Source organism: Aulonocara sp. 'chitande type north' Nkhata Bay, linkage group LG5 (genome assembly GCF_057382095.1).
Source record: "Aulonocara sp. 'chitande type north' Nkhata Bay isolate Kocher_YH1m ecotype deep benthic linkage group LG5, A_spYH_male_GT1.1, whole genome shotgun sequence".
NCBI classification, from domain to species: Eukaryota; Metazoa; Chordata; class Actinopteri; order Cichliformes; family Cichlidae; genus Aulonocara; species Aulonocara sp. 'chitande type north' Nkhata Bay.
The window spans coordinates 6,440,387-6,464,992 of NC_141348.1; the positions used below are offsets into that span (position 1 = coordinate 6,440,387).

At 43.0% G+C, this 24,606-nt stretch overlaps 1 protein-coding gene and 1 long non-coding RNA gene across 7 annotated transcripts in view; one reads left to right on the forward strand and one right to left on the reverse strand.

The window, feature by feature from the left end:
• The window catches only part of LOC147329784 (calcium-dependent secretion activator 1-like), a 352,004-nt gene that overhangs the window by 258,575 nt on the left and 68,823 nt on the right, over positions 1-24,606 (reverse strand). For all 6 annotated transcript variants that reach the window (XR_015129022.1, XM_086291119.1, XM_086291117.1 and 3 more), the window contains exon 3: positions 17,633-17,965. Coding sequence is in view for 5 of the 6 variants with exons in the window: in XM_086291119.1 (XP_086147245.1) it covers positions 17,633-17,965 (333 nt within the window). In the remaining variant the exon portion in view is untranslated. The remainder of the gene's footprint in view (positions 1-17,632; positions 17,966-24,606) is intronic.
• Positions 13,348-13,955, forward strand: LOC147329787 (uncharacterized). Its single transcript, XR_015129218.1, has 2 exons — positions 13,348-13,439; positions 13,520-13,955. It is a non-coding gene; the product is annotated as an uncharacterized LOC147329787 (long non-coding RNA).

The window sequence follows — 24,606 nt, forward strand, 5'->3', positions numbered from 1 at the left end:
ATCATTGTTATTGTTATTATTATAATTAGTGTCTTGGAAATTTTAGAAAAAATATTTAAAAACTGAAATGGTCATAATCTGCTGCAGAAACAGTTTTTATTTAATACAAACTAACCTGAGGGGGATCTGTGTCTGATCTGTTTCTCCACATATGACCTCCACTTTCTGTCTACCAAATTTTGTCTTGTCTGGTTGAAAAAGATATTGAGGAAACCTCTCTGAGGATGTCATTTACTGTGGACTGGAACACGGCTAGGGCATTTGTGAGGCCAAAAGCATCAGTGGGTACTCAAAGTGACCAAGGTGGCTTTAAAAGCCATTTTCTCATTCATCACCCAGTCGCGGGGTAAACAATACTGATGATAGTGCAAACTCCAAGAAGTAACCTTATTGTTAGCCCAGTCAATAGTGGGACTATGGGTCTGGAGCAAGGGAAATTTGAGTACCAGGGGGAGTAAGGAGATTAAAAATGTGCAACATAATGTAGTCACAGTGGTTCCCAGGTAATAACAGAGGACAGATTCCATATGGGTGATGGAAGGTAGTTATTATCCATTGATACATTCTTCATATATGTGTCTTGGGTGGAGATGGGAAGGTCAAAACAGACATTTTGACGCTGTGTTGAGCTCCCAAAGTGCAGATGTTTCAGAACACTGCTCTGAAACGTAGTTTAAACCGATCGAATAAATGTTCTCAATTAAATGGATCAGTATAGCAAAAGCCACTCAGAAACTTTGGAAAACTCTCAGAGACCCAAAGCCACAGTTGAATCAGAGAGTTAACAGACAGCTCACAGGACAACAGCTTCAAGCACAGCTTAATAGTGGTCATAGTAAGCAAGTCTCATTTTCAGCTGTGAAGAGAAGATTTTGAGCTGCAGGTTTGACATGATGAGTGCCAGGAAGAAAGCTATTGTAAGATGTCAGAATAAGACAAAGGTTTGCCTGGGCCATGAAACACCTCCATTGGACTACTGCAGACTGGAAGAAGGTGTTATGGACTGATGAATCAATATCTGAAATCTTTGGTTCATCATGCAGGATCTCTGTTGAGTAGGTGAAAGGATGGTTCCACAATGTGTGGCATTAATTGTCAAGCGTGGAGGAGGAAGTGTGATGGTCCGGGCCTGTTTGCTGGATCCAGGGTTGGTGACTTGTACATAGTGAGAGGCACCCTGAACCAAAACCACAGCATTCTGGAACATCATGCTTAGTTGGTCAGGGGTTCATCCTACAGCAAGATAATGACCCAAAACATAAGTCCAATCTATGCCAGAACTACCTCAGGAAAAAAGAACAAGAAGGTGAGCTTGAAAACACGGCGTGTTCAGCAGTGTCTCCAGACTTAAACCCCATCGAGCTGGTTTGGGATGAACTGGACAGAAGAGTGAAAGCAAAGCGGCCTACAAGGTCCACATTTATGGGAACATCTGCAACAGATATGGGAGAATATTTGATTTCTATTGTAGAAAGAATGCCACGTGTGTGTTATATATACCAGGACTTCTCCAACTCTGGATACTTTTAAAACTCGTCCAAAGACCCATTTTTAATCCTTAACTTTTAAGTCTCTATGAGTCTGTCATTATTTTATTCTTATTATTTCCTTGATTTTGCTTTCATTTAAAATTTTATCTGATTATTCTATTGTACAGTACTTTGGTCAACAGTTGTTGTTTGTAAAAGTGCTACATGAATTAAATTGATTTGATTTCATTTTGATTTAGTGTATTTTATAGCTGATTTAATACATGGGTCAAAATCGACCCATTAACATACAGTGGGGCAAAAAAGTATTTAGTCAGCCACCGATTGTGCAAGTACCCCCACCTAAAATGATGACAGAGGTCAGTAATTTGCACCAGAGGTACACTTCAACTGTGAGAGACAGAATGTGAAAAAAAAATCCATGAATCCACATGGTAGGATTTGTAAAGAATTTATTGGTAAATCAGGGTGGAAAATAAGTATTTGGTCAATAACAAAAATACAACTCAATACTTTGTAACATAACCTTTGTTGGCAATAACAGAGGTCAAACGTTTACTATAGGTCTTTACCAGGTTTGCACACACAGTAGCTGGTATTTTGGCCCATTCCTCCATGCAGATCTTCTCGAGAGCAGTGATGTTTTGGGGCTGTCGCCGAGCAACACGGACTTTCAACTCCCGCCACAGATTTTCTATGGGGTTGAGGTCTGGAGACTGGCTAGGCCACTCCAGGACTTTCAAATGCTTCTTACGGAGCCACTCCTTTGTTGCCCGGGCAGTGTGTTTTGGATCATTGTCATGTTGGAAGACCCAGCCTCATTTCATCTTCAAAGTTCTCACTGATGGAAGGAGGTTTTGGCTCAAAATCTCACGATACATGGCCCCATTCATTCTGTCCTTAACACGGATCAGTCGTCCTGTCCCCTTGGCAGAAAAACAGCCCCATAGCATGATGTTTCCACCCCCATGCTTCACAGTAGGTATGGTGTTCTTGGGATGCAACTCAGTATTCTTCTTCCTCCAAACACGACGAGTTGAGTTTATACCAAAAAGTTCTACTTTGGTTTCATCTGACCACATGACATTCTCCCAATCCTCTGCTGTATCATCCATGTGCTCTCTGGCAAACTTCAGACGGGCCTGGACATGCACTGGCTTCAGCAGCGGAACACGTCTGGCACTGCGGGATTTGATTCCCTGCCGTTGTAGTGTGTTACTGATGGTGACCTTTGTTACTTTGGTCCCAGCTCTCTGCAGGTCATTCACCAGGTCCCCCCGTGTGGTTCTGGGATCTTTGCTCACCGTTCTCATGATCATTTTGACCCCACGGGATGAGATCTTGCGTGGAGCCCCAGATCGAGGGAGATTATCAGTGGTCTTGTATGTCTTCCATTTTCTGATGATTGCTCCCACAGTTGATTTTTTCACACCAAGCTGCTTGCCTATTGTAGATTCACTCTTCCCAGTCTGGTGCAGGTCTACAATACTTTTCCTGGTGTCCTTCGAAAGCTCTTTGGTCTTGGCCATGGCGGAGTTTGGAGTCTGACTGTTTGAGGCTGTGGACAGGTGTCTTTTATACAGATGATGAGTTCAAACAGGTGCCATTCATACAGGTAACGAGTGGGGGACAGAAAAGCGTCTTACAGAAGACGTTACAGGTCTGTGAGAGCCAGAGATTTTCCTTGTTTGAGGTGACTAAATACTTATTTTCCACCCTGATTTACGAATAAATTCTTTACAAATCCTACCATGTGAATTCATGGATTTTTTTTTCACATTCTGTCTCTCACAGTTGAAGTGTACCTCTGGTGCAAATTACTGACCTCTGTCATCATTTTGAGTGGGGGAACTTGCACAATCGGTGGCTGACTAAATACTTTTTTGCCCCACTGTAAGTGATGATAACAGAAAGTTAACACATGAGGAAGGATAATCACCAGAGAATGTCACATAAAAAGAGAAGATGTGTGCCAAAGTCAGCGGTATTGGTACCCAAAGGTACAGCTTCTGTATTTCACAGGGACGTAAAAGAGTGAGAAATAACTTTACTCAGAGATGTAGAAAGATAAGAAAGACAGGACAGGAGAGGAAGAAGAGAGCTTAGATTTAAAGGTAAAGACTGCTCAGTGGTGTTCCATAATGTGCAGATTTAAAGCTTACATTCAAGTTTTTATTTCAAATATTAGGTGTGTACGTGTGACATTGTTTTTTTTCATGTTGTGAAACCTGTTGCAAAACAATCTGAGGTACACTAACTGCTCTGTAAATACTGCATGAAGAGCTACCCTGCCAGATAAATAGGCTATTTTGCTGTAAAGAACAGTGTGTGACTGCTCCACATTGGCTGTAGTTTCATGGTCAGAGTTATATTACATCAAGTGCAGCAGAGATTCATGTGACTTTTAGCTGATGATGCTGCTTAAATCCAACGACTGAATTCCACCTTCATACCAACTTTATACCACCTAGAAAAACAGAAACATCTGCTCACATCTGGTTGATTTAAGTTGTGTACATCCACAAAGAGCAGCAGGTCAGCTGATCACAGCCTGTACACTAAGAAAATCTACCCCACACTGAGCCACTACAACGATTTTTTGGGTTCCCCCAATGGCTGAATCCCACTTTAACCCCTGACTGTATACATTTTCCCATTTAGAAGCAAAGTAAGACTCTCTGTGTAGGCAACAGAAAATAGATTTTTTTTCCCCTTCAGATTCAGGCTGAGTATAATTAGAGTATAATTAGAATTTTTTAAAAGTTTGTATTCCTATCTGCTGAAAATATTTTATCATTATGTTAATATAGCACAAGGTTCGGGTAGCTTTGCATGAAAATAAAAACATCCTCCAAAACCTTACATTTTTCACAGCCTGTAATTTTCTTACTTTTGAATCAGTATTTCAAACTTTACTGAAGTATTTTTTTAGAATAGAATAGAATAATCCTTTAATTGTCCCACAAGGGGAAATTTGGTTGTAACAGCAGCCAGAAAGACACATATACAAACAAACAGTACACAGGACAGAAACATACACATTTTCTTTTCTTCTTACATATTTACATTAAGGACAATGGTTACTAGAAACAGAGTACTGTACAGTTATTAATTAGTGGGAAACTAGCGGATGATACCGTGGAGACAAAGACTATCACAACGTTTCCCAACCAGAAGCCATGGGTGGATAAAACCATCCGTGACGCTCTGAGATCCCGCACCGCTGCCTACAACACGGGACTCACGACGGGGGACATGGACCCGTACAAAGCCGCATCATATAACGTGCGGAGGGCGGTGAAAGAGGCGAAGCAGCGCTACGGGAGGAAACTAGAGTCACAACTCCAACAGAGTGACTCTAGGAGCCTGTGGCGGGGACTAAGGACAATAACGGACTATAAAGCACCAACAATCGGTATGACGAACGCGGCCGTGACTCTGGCAGACGAGCTGAACACTTTCTATGCTCGCTTCGAGGCTGTAGCTAAGGACTCCAACAATGCTAGTGCTAGCGGCGCTAACGGCTGCAGACAGGAAGATACTGCCAGCACCGGAAACGTGCTCGTCATCTCCGAGCATGAAGTAAGGAGAGCCTTCAAGAGAGTGAACACCAGGAAAGCAGCAGGACCAGATGGCATCCCAGGTCGTATCCTAAGAGACTGCGCATACCAGCTAGCTCCTGTGTTCACTGAGATATTCAACATCTCTTTATCTCAGTCGGTGATCCCCACATGCTTCAAAGAGTGCATCATTGTTCCTGTCCCGAAGAAACCCCACCCTGCTTCTCTCAATGACTATCGCCCTGTAGCCCTCACCTCAGTAGTGATGAAGTGCTTTGAACGCCTGGTCAGAGACTTCATCATTTCTTCACTACCAGACACACTGGACCCACTACAGTTCGCTTACCGTCCAAATCGTTCCACAGACGATGCCATCTCTCATCTCCTCCACACATCACTCACTCACTTGGACACTAGAAGGGGGAATTATGTTAAAATGCGCTTCATAGACTACAGCTCTGCATTTAATACCATAATTCCCTCCACACTCACCACCAAGCTGGAGCATCTGGGACTCAGCTCATCTATGTGTCAGTGGATCTCCAACTTCCTAACTGGCAGACCACAGGCAGTAAGGATGGGCGGACATGTCTCAGCCTCCACCACTCTCAGCACTGGAGCCCCCCAGGGGTGTGTTCTGAGCCCCCTGCTGTACTCTCTGTACACATATGACTGTGTGGCCACTACCAGCTCCACCACCATCATCAAGTTTGCTGATGACACCGTCGTGGTGGGCCTGATCTCTGATAACAACGAGACGGCCTACCTGAAGGAGATTAGGAATCTGGAGAACTGGTGCCAGAGGAACAACCTCCTTCTAAACGTCAGTAAGACAAAGGAGCTGATAGTGGACTTCAGCACTAAGCAGGAGAGGAACTACCAGACCCCCGTCATCAACGAGTGCCCAGTGGAGAGAGTGGACAGCTTCAAATACCTTGGAGTTCACATCACGCAGGACCTGTCATGGTCCTGTCACATCAACACCGTGGTGAAAAAGGCCCGTCAGCGTCTCTACCACCTCAGACGCTTGAGAAACTTCCAACTGCCCTCCAAGGTGCTCAGGAACTTTTACTCGTGCACCATAGAGAGCATCCTGACGGGAAACATCTTAACCTGGTTCGGGAACAGCACCATGCAGGACAGACGAGCTCTACAGAGGGTTGTGCGGTCAGCTGAGCGCACCATCCGCTCCGAGCTCCCTGACCTGCACTCAATCTACAGCAGGCAGTGCTGGACCAAGGCCAGGAAGATCGTGAAGGACCTCAGCCATCCCAACAACAGACTGTTCTCTCTGCTGAGGTCAGGAAAGCGATTCCGCTCCCTGAAGACCAACACAGAGAGACTGAGGAGGAGCTTCTTCCCGCAGGCGATACGGTCTCTCAATCACACCACCACACAGTACTGACCCACACATACAGTTCTTACACACACACTGGACATTCTGGACATTGTTTCACTTCATCACTTAAATCACTTTAAGCATATTTGCACTGCACAAGACATAATGTGGATTGCACAACACTGGACATTATATTCTTCATTTCCAGTTAATACTTGTACAGCTGCTGTTATTGTGTATATATTTATTTATATTTCTTCATACATTCTTATATAGTTCTATACTGTGTATTGTGTATTTTGTTGTACAGTTATTTTATTTTCAACTTTAATTTATATATTTTATCTTATTCTCCCAGTTAAATTTACCCTTCATTCTAATTTGTGTTATACAGTTATTTCATTTTTAACCTTAATTTATATTTTATTCCTTCCTAGTTAAATTTACCCTTTTTAATTCTTCATAATTATTTCCTCTTATTCATAGCCTTTTCCTTTTTTGTTTTCTTTAGGTCACGAGCAGTTGTCCAAGCATTTCACTACATATCGTACTGTGTATGACTGTGTACGTGACAAATAAAATTTGAATTTGAATTTGAATTTGAATTTAAATTAAATAAAATTAACTACAGGTAAGAGGCAAACTCAGGTTGTAGTGCGAATCGGTTGATTAAATTATTGCAGTTACAGCGCAGATGTAAACATCTATGTTTGTTGGGAGCAGTTTTGATTGTACAGTCTGACAGCTGCAAGGATGAAGGACCTGTGGAAACACTCCTTCATGCATCGAGGATGCAGCAATCTGACACTGAAGGAGCTCTGCAGTTCAGCAAAATTTACATGCATGGGGTGGGAGACTCTGTCCATCAGAGATGTTATTTTGGCCAGAGTCCTTCTGTCTCCCACCACCTGCACTGGGTCCAGGGTGCATCCCAGAACAGAGCTGGCCTTCCTGATGAGTTTATCCAGCCTCTTCCTCTCAGCTGCCGATAAATCGCTGCTCCAACATACAACACTGTAAAAAGTGACAGATGCCACCACAGAGTCATAAAAGGTCTTTAACCCTTTAAGACCTACCATAGAACCAAGTCCGCCAGAGCTTATATTATATTTTTACATGCTGTGGAGCCATTTCTGGGAGCATTTCAAGTTGATATACATCAATACAACCATTATCGCCCAAATTTTAATAATATGTCTGCATTAAGTGCATAGTAATTACATATATTGCAAAAAAAAGTGCAATAAACTACAAAAAAAATGAAAATCGTTTTTGTTTTTTAACATATATTTCTAGTTAGAGAAATTTAAGAGGCTTATCCCTCAAAACTGTAAATACAAAAAGGTTGCACAAAATAGTTTCCCACCACAGGAAATTTATTTTAAGTGTCTTCATAGTTTTGTTTTTGAAATTCACCAATTTTTATATACTGCAGGAAAAACTAAAATAAATATTATGATGCAAATTTGCAAAAAAAACAGCATATGCATCAAAATAAAATATTTCCAGCAGTGCAATATGAGTCCGAAGCATCCCAGAAACGACACAGAAAGTCATAAAGTCAAACAGAAATTTTAAAAACACCAGTATAGGCTCATGAGGCCCTGATGATAAAAAACTACATATCCGCAAAATGACGTCACTTCCAGTTTCGGGCAGGACATGGAAGACATGCGATAGTTCACGCTGATGGACGTAGGAAGTGTTACAAACAGCTGATCGGCTCGGCAAACTGTGTTTCTGGAATATTATGTTTTTCTTGCTGCAAGTGCTTTTTATGCAGTTTTTGCAAAGCTATATGTGTCAGTCGTTAGAATTAGCCACCTGGCTAACCTCAAAACGGGCGTAGAACTGGTTCAGCTCGTTGGAGAATGCAGAGTGGGCGTTGGTCGGCGCATTGTCCCTGGCTTTGTAATCCGTGATTGTGCGTAGTCTGTGCCACATTCTCCGTGTGTCGCCCCGGCTGAAGTGAGACTCCACTTGCTCCTGATACAGGCGTTTGGCATCCCTCACCGCGCGCCGCACGCCGTATGAGGCCGGTTTGTGGGTGCTCATATCGCCAGTGGTGAGACCCGTGTTGTAGGTGGTGGTCCTGGCGTTCACTGCAGCACAGATCGATCTGCCCACCCACGGTTTCTGGTTTGGGAACGGTTTACAAAGCTTACTGTCTTAGTCTACGTCGTTGAGCGCGTCCTGTAGCGTAGCTTCTGATTGGGCCGACCAGCTGTGTCCGCTTGGGGTGGGATGTAGACCACTGTAGCTATTACCGAGGTGAACTCACTGTGCAGTTAGAAAGGGCAACACTTAATGCTCAGGTATTCCAGAAGTGGCGAGCAGCCGGTGGAGAGAGTAGAAATGCTCTTGGGGTCACATCACTTTCTGTTTAACAAGAAACACACTCCTCCACCTTTTGTTTTGTTCGACTCCACCATTCTGTCCGTGCGGAGCATGAAGAATGAATCCGATGGAGTTTTGGCCTGGTCCGGCATGGTGGGGGTCAGCCATGTCTCTGTGAAGGACAGAATGTTGCAGTCCCTCATGTCACGTTGGAAGGTGACTCTTGCCCTCAGATCATCTACACTCAACAAAAATATAAACGCAACACCTTTGTTACTGCTCCCATTCCCCATGGGATGGACGTAGAGACCTAAAATTCATTCCAGATACACAATATAACCATCCCTCCCAAACAGTGGTCACAAATCAGTCCAAATGTGTGGTAGTGGGCACATCCGCCATATTGAGATAATCCATCCCACCTCACAGGTGTGCCACATCAGGATGCTGATCTGACATCATGAGTAGTGCACAGGTGTACCTCAGACTGCCCACAACAAAAGGCCACCCTGGAATGTGCAGTTTTTTGCGCTATTGGGGGTCTGGGGACCCAGAACCAGTCAGTATCTGGTGTGACCACCATTTGCCTCATGCAGTGCAACACATCGTCGCATGGAGTCTATCAGATTGTCAATTGTGGCCTGTGGAATGTTGGTCCACTCCACTTCAATGGCTGTGCGAGGTTGTTGGATATTCGTGGGAACTGGTACACGCTGTCAAGCACATCCCGAACATGCTCAATGGGTGACATGTCCGGTGAGTATGCTGGCCATGCAAGAACTGGGACATTCTCAGCTGCCATCTGCCCTGAACAATGTGAACCATGATTCATCCGTGAAGCGCACACCTCTCCAACGTGCCAGACGCCATCGAATGTGAGCATTTGCCCACACAAGTCTGTTACGGCGACGAGCTGGAGTCAGGTCAAGACCCCGATGAGGACGACGGGCATGCAGTTGAGCGTCCCTGAGACGGTTTCTGACAGTTTGTGCAGAAATTGTTTGGTTGTGCAAACCAATTGTTCCAGCAGCTGTCTGGGTGGCTGGTCTCAGACGATCTTGGAGGTGAACCTGCTGGATGTGGAGGTCCTGGGCTGGTGTGGTTACACGAGGTCTGCGGTTGTGAGGCCGGTTGGATGTGCTGCCATATTCTCTGAAACGCCTGTGGAGACGGCTTATGGTTGAGAAATGAACATTCAATGCACGGGCGACAGATCTGGTTGACATTCCTGCTGTCAGCATGCCAATTGCACGCTCCCTCATTGCTTGTGGCATCTGTGGCATTTTGCTGTGAGACAAAACTGCACATTCCAGGGTGGCCTTTTGTTGTGGGCAGTCTGAGGTACACCTGTGCACTACTCATGATGTCAGATCAGCATCCTGATGTGGCACACCTGTGAGGTGGGATGGATTATCTCAATATAGCAGATGTGCCCACTACCACACATTTGGACTGATTTGTGACCACTGTTTGGGAGGGATGGTTATATTGTGTATCTGGAATGAATTTTAGGTCTCTACGTCCATCCCATGGGGAATGGGAGCAGTAACAAAGGTGTTGCGTTTATATTTTTGTTGAGTGTAGTTTGTTCTCCAACTACACTCAACAGAGACAGTGGTGCACGGTGCACCTGCTGTCTCAGTCTGTTCCGAACGCCAGCGCGTTTTCTTTGTTCTGCGCCTCGGGTGAACGTCCTGTCCATTGTTGTTGGCCGCGTTGCGTAGTATCTCGGTCGGCCAGGATGGGTGGGATTTAAAAGTGTCCAAAATTACATGTGCAAACTTGTTACCGATGTTGAGAAGGGATCTGCTGTCATAAACTATAAAACTAGAAGTTCCTGGAATGTATAACAACGTAATAAACAAGTAAAAAGCTAAAAAGTTGCATAGTCCGGAGCGGTCAGGAAGGTGTCTGGATGTCCTGATGTGGCTGTGCCATCGTCTACTCTATTAATACCTACTCAGATCGACTCGGCATTGTTTGCCACAGTTTTAGGGGTTTTCCATTAGGTTTTAGTACCTGGTAAAAGGTACTGTGGTAGTATCTGCTCGGCCAGGGTTCCACACGATCTGAGTAGGTAATAAAATGGGACATCGTCAGACTGCATGCCACCGATTGGCTGGTCAGTGGTATTACTCGATGAGTCATGTGAGCCTCTCATTTAAGAAAATTAAAACCACCGTTTTTGAAATGAAGGAACTGGCTACAAAAAAACAACAACACCGTGGTCTCCAAGTCTGATGAAAAGCCACAGATCGAGCACCAGATATATCGTCACTTTGACATCAACCTTTCTTGTAGCCTTCATGTCACATATAGTGGCTTGCAAAAGTATTCGGCCCCCTTGAACTTTTCCACATTTTGTCACATTACAGCCACAAACATGAATAACTTTTATTTGAATTCCACGTGAAACCTGGTGGACAGGGCTGTGGCTCCCCACACCCTCTAGCAGATCATTACATGTAGGAACCTTTTAAAAACATTCATGCTCACAGGTAAATGGCCTGTATTTATATAGTGCTTTACTAGTCCCTAAGGAGCCCAAAGCGCTTTACATATCCAGTCATCCACACACTGGTGATGGCAGCTACATTGTAGCCACAGCCACCCTGGGGCGCACTGACAGAGGCGAGGCTGCCATATCGCGCCATCGGCCCCTCTGGCCAACACCAGTAGGCAACGGGTGAAGTGTCTTGCCCAAGGACACAAGGACCGAGACTGTCCAAGCCGGGGCTCGAACCGGCAACCTTCCGATTACAAGGCAAACTCCCAACACTTGAGCCACGATCGCCCATGTACACACGGGTGCTCACACACACAAACTACACCCTTTTTGGCTCCTACCTTAAAGCACACTGTGCGCTGTCGATCTTATGTGCTGCACAATAATGTTTAACATTTAGTATTTACTGTTATATTCCCATAGATCATCATGATGTTGTTTATTCTATTGCTCTAGTCTTCTTCTGCTTGTTTTCTTTTTTCTCAACAGATGATCCAGGAAAAGAGGGGGGGAAAAGCAAAAAAAAGCAATAAAGCAGATTTTCATTGTCTTTTCTCTCTATCTCTTTTCTCCTTTTTCTTTCCCTCTCCTTCTGTTAACTTTCTTCTGAACTTTTCTTCTTGTTTTTCTTTCCCGTCCCCGACTCCAGTCTGGCCTGATTACAATAACTTAGAATAAAAATAACTAATAAAGATCAAATAAACTATGACAATCAAGTGGACCAGTATAGCAAAAGGCCCACTTGGGAAAGTAAATCTGTTGGGCATTTTTCTTGGCCTTCAGACAATAATTCTGATTGCTACAGTGCCAGACGGGACACAAAAAAAACAAAAAAAACAAAAACAAAAGGAATTCCAGGTGAAAGACCAACACAAAGTGGTGCACACGTGAGAAGTGGAACAAAAATCAGACGTGATTCCAAACATTTTTTTTACAAATAAATAACTGCAAAGTGGGGTGTGTGTAATTATTCAGCCCCCTGAGTCAATTCCAGCTGCCAGTCTTTTAGGGTATGTCTCTATCAGCTTTGCACATCTAGAGACTGAAATCTTTGCCCATTCTTCTTTGCAAAACATCTCCAGCTCAGTCAGATTAGATGGGCAGCATTTGTGAACAGCAGTTTTCAGATCTTGCCACAGATTCTGGATTGGATTTAGATCTGGGCCCTGTTTCAGGAAGCCGGTTTAGTGGAAAAACTGAGTAAGTATACCCTGAGTTAACGAAAACTCTGGGTTTTCGGTTTCACAAAGCGAGTTCAGCTGCAGCCTGAGTGAGTCACTATGACGACACACTCCGTGAAGCTAACCTGCCCCCTAGCAGGTTTACTACAACTAACCCTGACTGTCTCCGCCCCTTTGTCGGAAACCTGACAGTAGGAAGTGTCGGACATGGCGTGCCACTTCCTTGAAGAGCCAGTAGATCGTGAAGCCCAAATTCTCCGCAGAGCTCTCCGCCGGGAGAGAGTGATCAGAGCGCGTTTGGACATTTTATCATTTCCTGATGATTTTCTGTGTGAACGTTACCGTTTCTCAGCACAATCTATAATTTATTTGGATAACATCCTCAGGCCATATATTACGCATGTGACACATCGCGGACATTCTCTCAGTTCTGTACATATTATTTGTATTGCACTTCGGTTTCTTGCAAACGGGAGCTTTCTGTATAATATTGGTGACGCTGAGCACGTTTCCAAGGCTACCGTCTGTCGGGCAGTCAGGAATGTTACAGTTGCACTGAAACGTCTCCTGTACTCGTCTGTGGTGTTCCCCGGTCATAGACCCACAAGATTTATCAAAGAGGGATGCCACAAAATTGCAGGTAGCAGGATGAACGAAACTTAATGTATGATGTGGTGATACTTGGACTACTACTTAAATTGCACATTTATTTTCAGGGTTCCCAGGCGTGATTGGCTGTACAGATGGCACTCACATTCCAATCATTGCTCCTCCAGTAAATGAAGGAGACTATGTGAACAGGAAGTCTTTCCACAGCATTAATGTACAGGTACATAGTTCCCTGTAGCATGTCAAACTAACAAATTATTTCATTATAGTAATGGATGCTAATTTGTGTTCTCTGCACTGTGAAGATCATATGTGATGCTGCCAACATTATCACAAATGTGGAAGCCAAGTGGCCAGGCTCTGTCCATGACTCACAAATATTCCGTGAATGTACACTGAGCACAAAATTTGGACATGGTGAGTTGAGAATACTTTAAAATATATAAAGACCAATTGCTTCAGGGACATTTGAACTGAAGTGTACCCTTCTGTCTTAGGAGAGTTCACTGGCTACTTGCTTGGTGATAGGGGGTATCCATGTTTACCCTATTTGCTTACCCCTTACCCTGACCCTGAACCGGGCCCACAGCAGTGATATAATCTGGCTAATTGCAGGACAAGAGCCAGAATTGAAATGACTATCGGAATGCTTAAGGCCCGGTTCCAGTGCCTGCAAAGACTCAGGGTCACCCCAGAAAGGGCATGTGACATTATTGTGGCATGTGTGATTCTTCACAACATTGCCACAATTAGAGGAGAACACTGTCCTTCTGAACCAAACATCAGCAGTGATCCAAACCATGAACATCCTGACCCTCCCACGGACATACAAGATGGAAGAGCAGTCAGAGACACCATATGTCACAATCATTTCTTTTGACCCATCACCTCAACATGTTGAAAGAAGAATAAACAGATTTTTTGTTCAACTGGCTTTATTGGTCGCCTGTATTTCCTGTACACAAAGTATTAAAAGATGTAAACCTCATAAAGTGTCTCTGTTGCTTCCTCCTCTGTAACAGCTGTCAATGTTTCTTCATTATTTTCCTGTAGTAAAGAAATAGACAACATTGCTGTTCTACTGTAAACTCATATAATCTGTGGAGTATTACTCACAACTGCATGTTGGTCTGGCTCAACAGGAGGCTGCACCAGTTGCAGTACACCATCACCATCAACTGATAGAATATGAGGTTTATACAGGTCACTTATAACTTACAAGGGACCAAATGGCAATTAACAAACATACCAAGCACCTTACACTTCATTGTCATTATGCTCTCAAAGACAACCAAGGCTGAGGGAAGGCAAAATCAGTCGGAAAATAACTTCACTACAAAATAATTCATTATGGTAAAGAGTTTATCAAATGAATGTGTCGCACTGCAAAGGTGACTGTGAAGAAAGGATGTATGCACATCATGTATTATTTTGAATTTACCCCTTATGTAGGCACTTGTGTCTTGCGGGGTTATTGACTCAGAGGATGTCCCCGCAGAGATGCCTTCAGCCACAGGGCGCCCACTGTTTTGGCTGAGGGCCAACTGCTCAGCCTCTGTGAGTGGTGGTGGTGGAGGACCCCCACCTGTTTTTCGGGCCTCCGCTTTTTTTCTGTTGGCTATAATGGGCCACATTTGAGCATACAGAGTAAGCAAATATGTACTTGTAATGTGCTCAGATAATTTCAATAAGTGCTTACAGAAAGAAAATTAATGTAGCCTCTAACTGCAATTGATTTACATGGGACAAACAGACCAAGCACTATGGCTCATAATACAATTACACCTTACCTGTTTGGACTATATTTTTATATTTCATTTTTACTTGCTGCCAGGCACGTTTGGGGCCTGTTGGGTTGCACCTGCGCTCACATCACATCACAAAATAAAATGTATAAAATAACAAATAAAATAACATATGATAAAATAACGTGTTAAATGGGTGGAAATCCCTAGATCAATGTTTAAATTAACACTCACGCATTGACTCTGTCGGCTATGTTTTGCCATGCATGCTCCCTGTCTTTCGCAGCTGTGGCTGTGTTACTTTTTTCCGCGGAATTTGCGTGTTATCGGCATATGCTGCCATCAGAATTTCGGCCTCAAGCGCTGTGAAATACATTGACCACGCCTTCTTTCCCTCCGTCTCCATGGTGACTCGCTTAATCTGTGCTCCGCTTATCAGGGCTTTATGTATCCTCGTCCGCGCGCTTCACTTGGGGTTAAAGCAACTCCGCGTTGACTGAACTAATTGTTATCAGCCTTTCTGAAACGGAATATTCCGAGTTGGACAGTTCGGGGTTACTCAACCGTGAGTGTCGTTTTTCACTCTGAGTTTTCCAAACCGGCTTCCTGAAACAGGGCCCTGGACTTTGACTGGGCCGTTCTAACACATGGATATGTTTTGTTTTAAACCTTTCCATTGCTGCCCTGGCTTTGTGTTTAGGGTCGTTGTCCTGCTGGAAGGTGAACCTCCGCCCCAGTCTCAAGTCTTTTGCAGACTCCAAGAGGTTTTCTTCCAAGATTGCCCTGTATTTGGCTCCATCCATTTTCCCATCAACTCTGACCAGCTTCCCTGTCCCTGCTGAAGAGAAGCCCCCCCAGAGCATGATGCTGCCACCACCATATCTGACAGTGGGGATGGTTCAGAGTGATGTGCAGTGTTAGTTTTCCACACAGAGCGTTTTGCATGTTGGTCTCATCTGACCAGAGCACCTTCTTCCACATGTTTGCTGTGTCCCCACATGGCTTGTGGCAAACTGCAAACGGGACTTCTTATGGTTTTCTGTTAACAATGGCTTTCTTCTTGCCACTCTTCCATAAAGGCCAACTTTGTGCAGTGCACGACTAATAGTTGTCCTGTGGACAGATTCCCCCACCTGAGCTGTAGATCTCTGCAGCTCGTCCAGAGTCACCATGGGCCTCTTGGCTGCATTTCTGATCAGCGCTCTCCTTGTTCGGCCTGTGAGTTTAGGTGGACGGCCTTGTCTTGGTAGGTTTACAGTTGTGCCATACTCCTTCCATTTCTGAATGATGGCTTGAGCAGGGGTCCGTGGGATGTTCAAGGCTTGGGAAATCTTTTTGTAGCCTAAGCCCGCTTTAAATTTTTCAATAATTTTGTTGTTGCTCCCAGTATTCTCTTAGACAACCTCTGAGGCCGTCACAGAGCAGCTGTATTTGTACTGACATTAGATTACACACAGGTGCACTCTATTTAGTCATTAGCACTCATCAGGCAATGTCTATGTGCAACTGACTGCACTCAGACCAAAGGGGGCTGAATAATTACGCACACCCCACTTTTCAGTTATTTACTTGTAAAAAATGTTTGGAATCATGTCTGATTTTCGTTCCACTTCTCACGTGTGCACCACTTTGTGTTGGTCTTTCACCTGGAATTCCAATCAAGTTGATTCATGTTTGTGGCTGTAATGTGACAAAATGTGGAAAAGTTCAAGGGGGCCGAATACTTTTGCAAGCTACTGTACTAATTATGTCATGGGACGCTCATCAGCGTTGCTTTGAGGACAACCATGAACATAAGATAGTACTGGATTGTAATGGAGAACCAGGCGATCCAAGTTGAGTTGTGGCGATCCACGGTGAGTCGATCAGAGTAGGTACTAATGGATAAAGGGGCTCAAGTGCCCAAGTCCCAGGGGGAACAACAACCAGTGTGGAGCAGTGGGGAGGGCAATTATTTCACCCTCAATAACAATGTCAAAGAGGGACTAAGGCTCAGGAAGACCCACACCCAGGCCTAGTCCCACGCAGACAACACACACACACTCACAACTGCACAAAGAGACACATATCCTTCCACTCTCTGGGGCAGCCAGCAGCAACTCAATAACCAGATCATCAACCAACCCCAGCCCCAGAGAGGGGGCATATTACATCCTATAGATTAAGAATGAGATGTCACTCAAGTTCACATGCATGTGATGGCAGGGATGCAATAACTATCATTTTAATATTGGATCATCTCTGTATGGAAGCAATGACAGCGACAATGATGCTATGACTGTTACTTTTTTGTAATGGAAAACCACTTGATCCGAGTCAAGTTGTGGCAATCTGTGGTTAGTCGATCTGAGTATCTACTAATGGAAACGGGACTTTAGTACAAGCTCTCTTGGTTGTCTAAACTAAAGCTATAGGAAACGTGAAAAAAACATGTTTCTTAAAAAAACTGATGACTGTGATGATGCCTGTCTGCCTTCACTGATCATGTATTGCTTTTGTCTTGTCATTACAGCTGCCAATATTAAATTCCCAGAGAAAGAAAGACAGCTTCTTCTGGCTTACTTTTTTGTGGAGTTATTTGCATTAAGTTACAAGTTACCAGAAGTTCCAAGGCACTGTTTAAGCAAGTATCTTTTGACTGAACTACTCAACAACCTTAGTTCTCGTGACCTTATATGATCTAATTGTTTCAAAATCAGTACTTCTGTTTCCAGATCTCAAGAACAAAGGTTTTCAATTCTTTTTCTGGCATGGCCACCCTCACCAACTAACGTTCCACATTCAACAGTAAGGTCTAAACAGGTGGAAGTTAACTTATAGACAACAGCAAACTTATATTTTCCCAAAATCTGTTAATTTACTGACCTGACAGGCATTATAAAGGAGCTGGTGCTCAAACTTCTTGATACCCAGGATCTGCTGGAACATCTCATATAGTTGGTCCTTGCTAAGGATGAGTTCAGAGGCAGCACTGGTTGTTACACGCTGCTGGTGTTTCCTGGGGTCCTCTTCACCTCGGTAGATGGTGTCAAATTTAGCAATCCAGGAGCTCAGCACTGTTTCTTTGCTTAGCCCATCAATTTCAGGTAAGCTGCGCACACGTTTCTCTATGTGCTTCTTAAAAACCTCCCGAGAGTCACTAGCTGAGCAGCCGCCACTCTGCACCATCCGGGACACACGGTCACTTTTCAGGAACACCTGCAATGAATTTGCAAACCATTAGATCAGTTTGTTTTAAAGTAGGTTTTACAAGAGCACAACTTTAACATCAACTCTTGATACACACAGGGACTTCTATGTTAATTAAATAATAATTAACATAATAGAACGGGGGCGATCGTGGCTCAAAGAGTTGGCAGTTTGTCTTGTAATCGGAAGGTTGCCGGTTCGAGCCCCGGCTTGGACAGTCTCGGTCGTTGTGTCCTTGGGCAAGACACTTCACCTACCGCCTACTGGTGTTGGCCAGAGGGGCCGATGGCGCGATATGGCAGCCTCGCCTCTGTCAGTCTGCTCCAGGGCAGCTGTGGCTACAACTGTAGCTGCCTCCACCAGTGTGTGAATGTGAGAGTGAATGAATAGTGAAATTGTACAGCGCTTTGAGGGCCCTGAAAAGTGCTATATAAATGCAATCCATTATTATTATTATAATTACATGATAGGATTTTTTTCTTTTTTTATTGCAAAGGATGACATTTTTTGCCTAAACCTAACAAAACAGTGACTTAAGTACAAATCTGCACAACATGTGGACTCTTTAATATGTCATTTTAGAATTAGGTTATTTATCTATAAAGAATTGAGTTTTGACTTAATTCCAGACCTTCAAAGGTCTTATAGAGTCAAGAGCTTGCAGGTCTGTATAAAAACAAATATGTTACAAAAGAGCTTGCAAGAACTTGGTGAGAAAATTTGTAGAATAAAATATGACAATATGTAAAAAAAAATTTAAAAAAAGAACCAATTAGAACATGAGGCAGACTCTTTCTCTCTCTCACCACCTTGCACATACACCACAATGTGTTTGTGTCAAAGCTCTATTTTGGTCCATTAGATGAGATTAGCCAACTATACATATGTTCGGCTAACTAGATATCTAGCATTCCACATGCTGCTGTGACCGTAGTTTTGGCTTGGATATTTGACAGACATTCAATCTACATGGAAGCAGCGCTTATTCAGTTTTCCCCAGTGCTGGCAGTAAAGGAGGACACTGAACCATTCCCTACTTACTTAGGGATTGTAATAACCTTTAACTCTGACAAATGTTGTTTACCTGCATGCTGACTTGCCCATTTTTATAACAAAAAAACACTACGTTGATTATGTGTGCATCTCTGTTTCCCAGGTGCATTTAAAAGGAAGAATTTCCACACCAGATTTCACAGACACACTTTATTTGCACATTTCCAGGACCTGTCTTGGTCTTTTATGTCTTTATTTCAGTAATTTTTGGGGCTTTCAAGAAATTTCATCTTCCACCCTCACTGAACTTGCTAAAGCACAAGAAAAACAGGTATTACTTTATATAATCATTTTAGACATTGATTAGCTCACATCTATGTGGTGGCTTTTTGACTACAACGCAGTTGTTGCTTCACAATGACTACAGTTGGTAATTGTGGATGGATTTCAAACTTTAAAACTTTCTAGCCTGATTTGTTCTTCACTATACTTATCAACCAGCTTGCTCATGAGCCATCTATCAACTGTCATTCCCTCACCTACCACTTGCCTACTATCCTTTTAGTCACAGACCGAACAACTTTATTTAATTTTCCTGTACCATGCTATCATGTATTTTACCAAGCAATTCTTCTCACACAGTCAGATATATATTTCTCTCAGTACAAGCTTCACTCATGCACCCAAAACAGGAACTATTTTCTATGTCTCCACTCATTCAACCCTCTCTTGTACTCTGTTCACATGTGAAACCAAATCATCTTTCCCTAATCTAAGAACACTCAACTAATTTGCATATTGACTCATAGCTCTCCCACTTGGCCAAACAACAGAAATGCATATTAAAAATATTACCGCAAAATTAAAATTTCTTCATACAGTAGTCACCGGTGTTGCTCAATCAGCAAAAGACCTCTCACAATTTACTATTTTAAAACTAAATTTATTGTTTGATCACTGGTTGGTCATAACAGTCTGTTTTCCTTTTCACAAAAGTCAACCTGTGTTCGTCCAACTTGCAGAGCTATTTCTCAGCGATGGATAACCTCAGCATCTGATAGCAAGTGTCTGTTAAATCTACACTATTTAGCATTTATGTGATATATTAGCATTCATGAGTGTAAGCTGATCTTCATTGCATGTATGGATTTGTATTCAGATTAATGCATGCATATTGGCGTGGAGCTGTGGATGCAAACTTTCTCTCCCAGCTCCTGATTCTCTCCAAAAATAATTTCATATGTTTCTATTTGTGTATGTATGTTTTCTATTCATTTATGTAATTATTAGTTTATTTCTTTATATCTTTATTTTATTTACCTTTCTGTTACAAGGGTCTGGACACTTTCTCAACCAGTCAGCCTCAATTTTCAACCCAATTTTCATATGCTCTCACTTTAACAACACCAGCCTTCATCTCTCATCCAAGCCCTCGTCTTCTCTTCTCACAGTTGCTTCCTGCTCCCTGAGATCTGCAGCAATGATACGCCCAATGAGCTGTTTCTTCTTCTCTGTTCGTTCTCTCTTCTTTTTTTCAGTCTCTTATTTTGCCGGTTAACTCCCAGCATGGCAAATGTGAAACTCAGACAGTCCCATCAAGTCCATCCACACAATGATGTCACCTGTAAACTCCCAGCTTGGGATTAAGAACGCATGCCTCCCTTCACCATGGTATTTGTACATGCTTCTGGACCCTCCAGAGTTTTAGGTCATTGTTGCTGTCTGTTCTCTGTTGTTGATTCTTGAAGTCGACTCGGTTGCTCTGGAGCTGCCTTTAGTCTTCAGTGAGAGTTTGACCGTCCTTGAAGCTTCTTCTCAAGATAAGCACAGGATGAAGCTGTGAAATTTTCAGCCCGTTTGTCGTTCCAGTTATGTTAATCTATCATTCTGCCGCTGTACTCATGGAGGAGATTGAGCCAAGTCCATTAGTATTAACACACTAAGACATTTGTTTAATATCATTTTCATCACTACTTATTAACACTTTCATTCTCTAAGTCTTCTATCTACATTTTAAAACGTCTCTCTCTCACTCGTTACACACACATCAGGCAATTTCCTTTCAGACTGCATGCAGACATTTTCACTTCCTGTCACAGACACACACACACACAGCGTTTTTCATGCACACACACTCTTCACATCACTGCATTTCCTGAGTTTCTTCACCCTAATCAAACTCTTGTTACAATGTTCACACACTATATACTGTGCCCTCTGTAATTCTACTCACTTTTAATATAAAACGAATGCACCCTCAGCCACGCACACAAACTGAACAGCTTCACACAAATATATACTAACCGCTTTAGACTTGCAACCATGCACAATAAACAAACAGCCAATTACACAAACACAATCAACACAATTGCACTCAAGCAGAAGCACCGTGGGTCCCTCGTGGGTTTCTTGGCGTCCTACGCCCGGGTCCAACCTCCTATGCCCACGTCATTAATTTAAGAGGGGTTCACAACTTTTAACCACAGATAAATTTAAAAGCATCACTGGGGACTGAAACAACCAGCTCTAATCAATGCCCGGGTCCAACCCTGTCGTCCAAACTCTCCCCCTGAAGTCCAACTTCTGCTTTCCAATCAGCGCGAAACTAATCCCGAGGAATTACCGACCTGGCACCCAGTTCCATCGGATCCACTCTTGCGTCCAAGAGAGGTGGTTTGCCAAAGCTGCACTTCGCGCTCTTAAGAGTCCAACTCTCGTACTAGAATCAAATTGGTAACTTTAACACCGTACCTGCGGCCGACGTCCAACGCCTGCTGGCCTATTGTAAAATTTATTATACTTCCACGGCAACACGTGAAGACAACTTTGCAGCAAACTTAAACATCAACCTGCAGTTCTTAGCAAAAATCTCTTGTTCTAATGTTTCAACACTACTGAGCCAATTTAACAGTGAAGATGGTTAACTCAGCGAACAGATAATTTAGAATTCATCCAATATGCACACTTTGATTTAACAGGTGGTGCTTACCTTTAAATTCTATTGATTGTTGGCCTCATTTCACGATCCCACCTTGGGCCAAATTTGTCCTCTCAGCTGTAAAAGAATGAGCTCTATAAATGCTTTCTCTCTTGTTCATGTGTTACCTTCATATGCTATCCCTGTTCAGTTTGCATAGAGCTGCTCCTCATTTTACCTGCTGCCTTTCATTCATATACAAAGACCAAGTTTAAATATATGTCTTTGCTTCATTCCCCTCCCCCCCAGCTGGTTGCAGCAGATAACTGCCGCAGCAGAACCTGGTTCTGCCAGAGGTTCCTTCCTGTTAAAAGGATGTTTTTCCATCCCACTATCGGAAAAGCGATATTGTTACAGAAAGCATTTGTTTTTCACTGAATAGTTGTCACAGTTCTGGGTCATTTTTGACCCAGTAGTTTAAGTTCTCAGGTTTTTGTGTGATTTTTGCATTATGGATTCTTTTGTCATTCTCCTGTGGAGCTTTGTTGGTTTTTGTTATTATTATTAATCTATGTTCAGTTATGCTTGTTAAGAGATTAGTTCTTAGGTTGTGTCTCATGTTTAGTGTAGGTTTAGTTCTGTGTCTAGTCTGCGTCTTTGTGTAATGGTTTCTTGTTTCCTGTTTTATTGTGAAAGTCCGTGTCTTATGTGAGTGTATTCAGTTTTGCCTCCCTTGTCTCGTCTTGTCAATCTCTTCCAGCTGTGTTCCCCACCTGTGTGTAATCTCCCCGTGTTCTTCTGTGTGTATTTAAGTCGTGTCTTCTTATGTTGTAGTCGCTGGTCCGTCTGTGAATCTACTGTGTATCTACTGTGTGTTTTCCCTGCTATCAACCATCATCTACCCTCATCTACTTTCCTTCATGTTCAGGTTTGCAGTTTTGTAGTTTAGTTTTTTCCCCAGTATAGTTTAGCTTTTGTTCCGTTCTGTCATTGTTCACCCCATGCTTTATATTTTCAATAAACCACCTTCACATATCAGTGGGTGTCTGCATTTGGATCCTCCTTTATTTTTCCCCCAAACGGCTCATCCCACTCGCTGTGACAATAGTATTACAGCAGTTATTGATAACCAACATAAGAAACACATCATAGAAGACATGACTTTTGGAACAATACTTTTGGTTTGCCTTAAAGTGAATCTGTCAAACCAATCGGGCAACTCTGTAGCGGAAAGTGGTGCTCTACTCACAAGGTGTATAGTAGGATAGTAGGAGTGAGGTACTGGTGACCTCAGCTGAGGATATAGTTGAGTGGTGGAAAGAATATTTTCAGGTGCTCCTTAATCCCAATGACATGCCTTCTGTAGAGGAAGAGTTTGGGGACAAGGGGGACAACTTACTAGGTGTGAGGTCACTGAGGTAGTTAAGCAACTGCTTGATGACATAGTCTGTGGTGGACGAGGTTTGCCTCTGGATGTTGTACGCTTGGATGACATATCTCTACAACATTGCATGGACCTCTGGTGCCTTTGTATTGGCAGACTGGGATGGTTGTTCCCATCAGTAGGAAGGGGAACTAGAGGGTGTGCTCCAACTATAGGGTGACTACACACTCTACACAGTCGTCAGCCTACCTATTTCATTTCTGCTTTTTACAGAAAATGTGGTTCTCTTGGCTTCATCAATTGGTGGCCTCCAGTTCACTCTTGAGTTGTTCGCACTTGAGTGTCCAGGCCATGGTCATCAGCTGGAAAAGGGTGGAATGCCCACTCAACTCCAGAGATGAGTTGAGTCGCTCCAAATGGAGGAGTTTAGATATGTTGGGGTCTTAGTCATGAGTGAGGGGAGAAAGGAGCAAGAGATTCACAGACGAAATGGGGCCACATCCAGTCTATCAAAGTAAAGAGCGAGCTGAATGTAAAAATGAAGAGATTACATCACTCTCCTGGTCTAGAACGCCTCAGTGTTCCCTGGATAAGCTGGAGGAGGTGGATGGGGTGAGGAAACTCTGCCTTGAACGTCAGTCAAATAGCCCAGTTAGAATTGAAAAACAAAGGTTAGAAATAATAAGATTATTTAGGCTAGATACCTAGTTAGCTAACATAGACTATGACAGCTAAAATGTATGCAGGTATATATGTTGCAAAATGTGAGAGCTAGTAGAATAAAAAGTAAGGATGTGTAGAAAAAAAATGTACTTGTATTTTCAAATTTTCACTTAAATTTTTTTAAACACACTTGTTTTTGAAATTTACATTTGAGGAACAAAATATTCAAAAATGTGGACACTGATATTTTCACAAATATACTAAGAGCCGCAACCTTTAATTCACAGCATGTAAATCAGCATGAAGGTGCTGAGCTAGATTTTGGTTTAGTGTGATTTAAAGTGATGTACTGATGTCCCTGAGTGACAGTGGTGTAGTTCAAAGTGAGGGCTCAGAGATGAACAAACAGTCCTCTTTTACTGCCAACAGTGGGACAAACTGAGTGAGGAGACACTGTTGATGTGGACTGAATATACGTCAAATATCCCAGCTAACACCAATGTCAGCTAACACCAATGTCAGGGCAGCACACTGATCAGTGTATTTATGCTTGGTAGCTAGTTAGATCACACCATTAATGTTAGCTTATGCTCACTCACTCTTGCTTTGATGCTTCCCCTTTCTGTGTGTATGTTGATTTCCTCACAGTGCTAATCTAAAAAAGGTGATTCTGTTCATCCGGATATAGTGTTT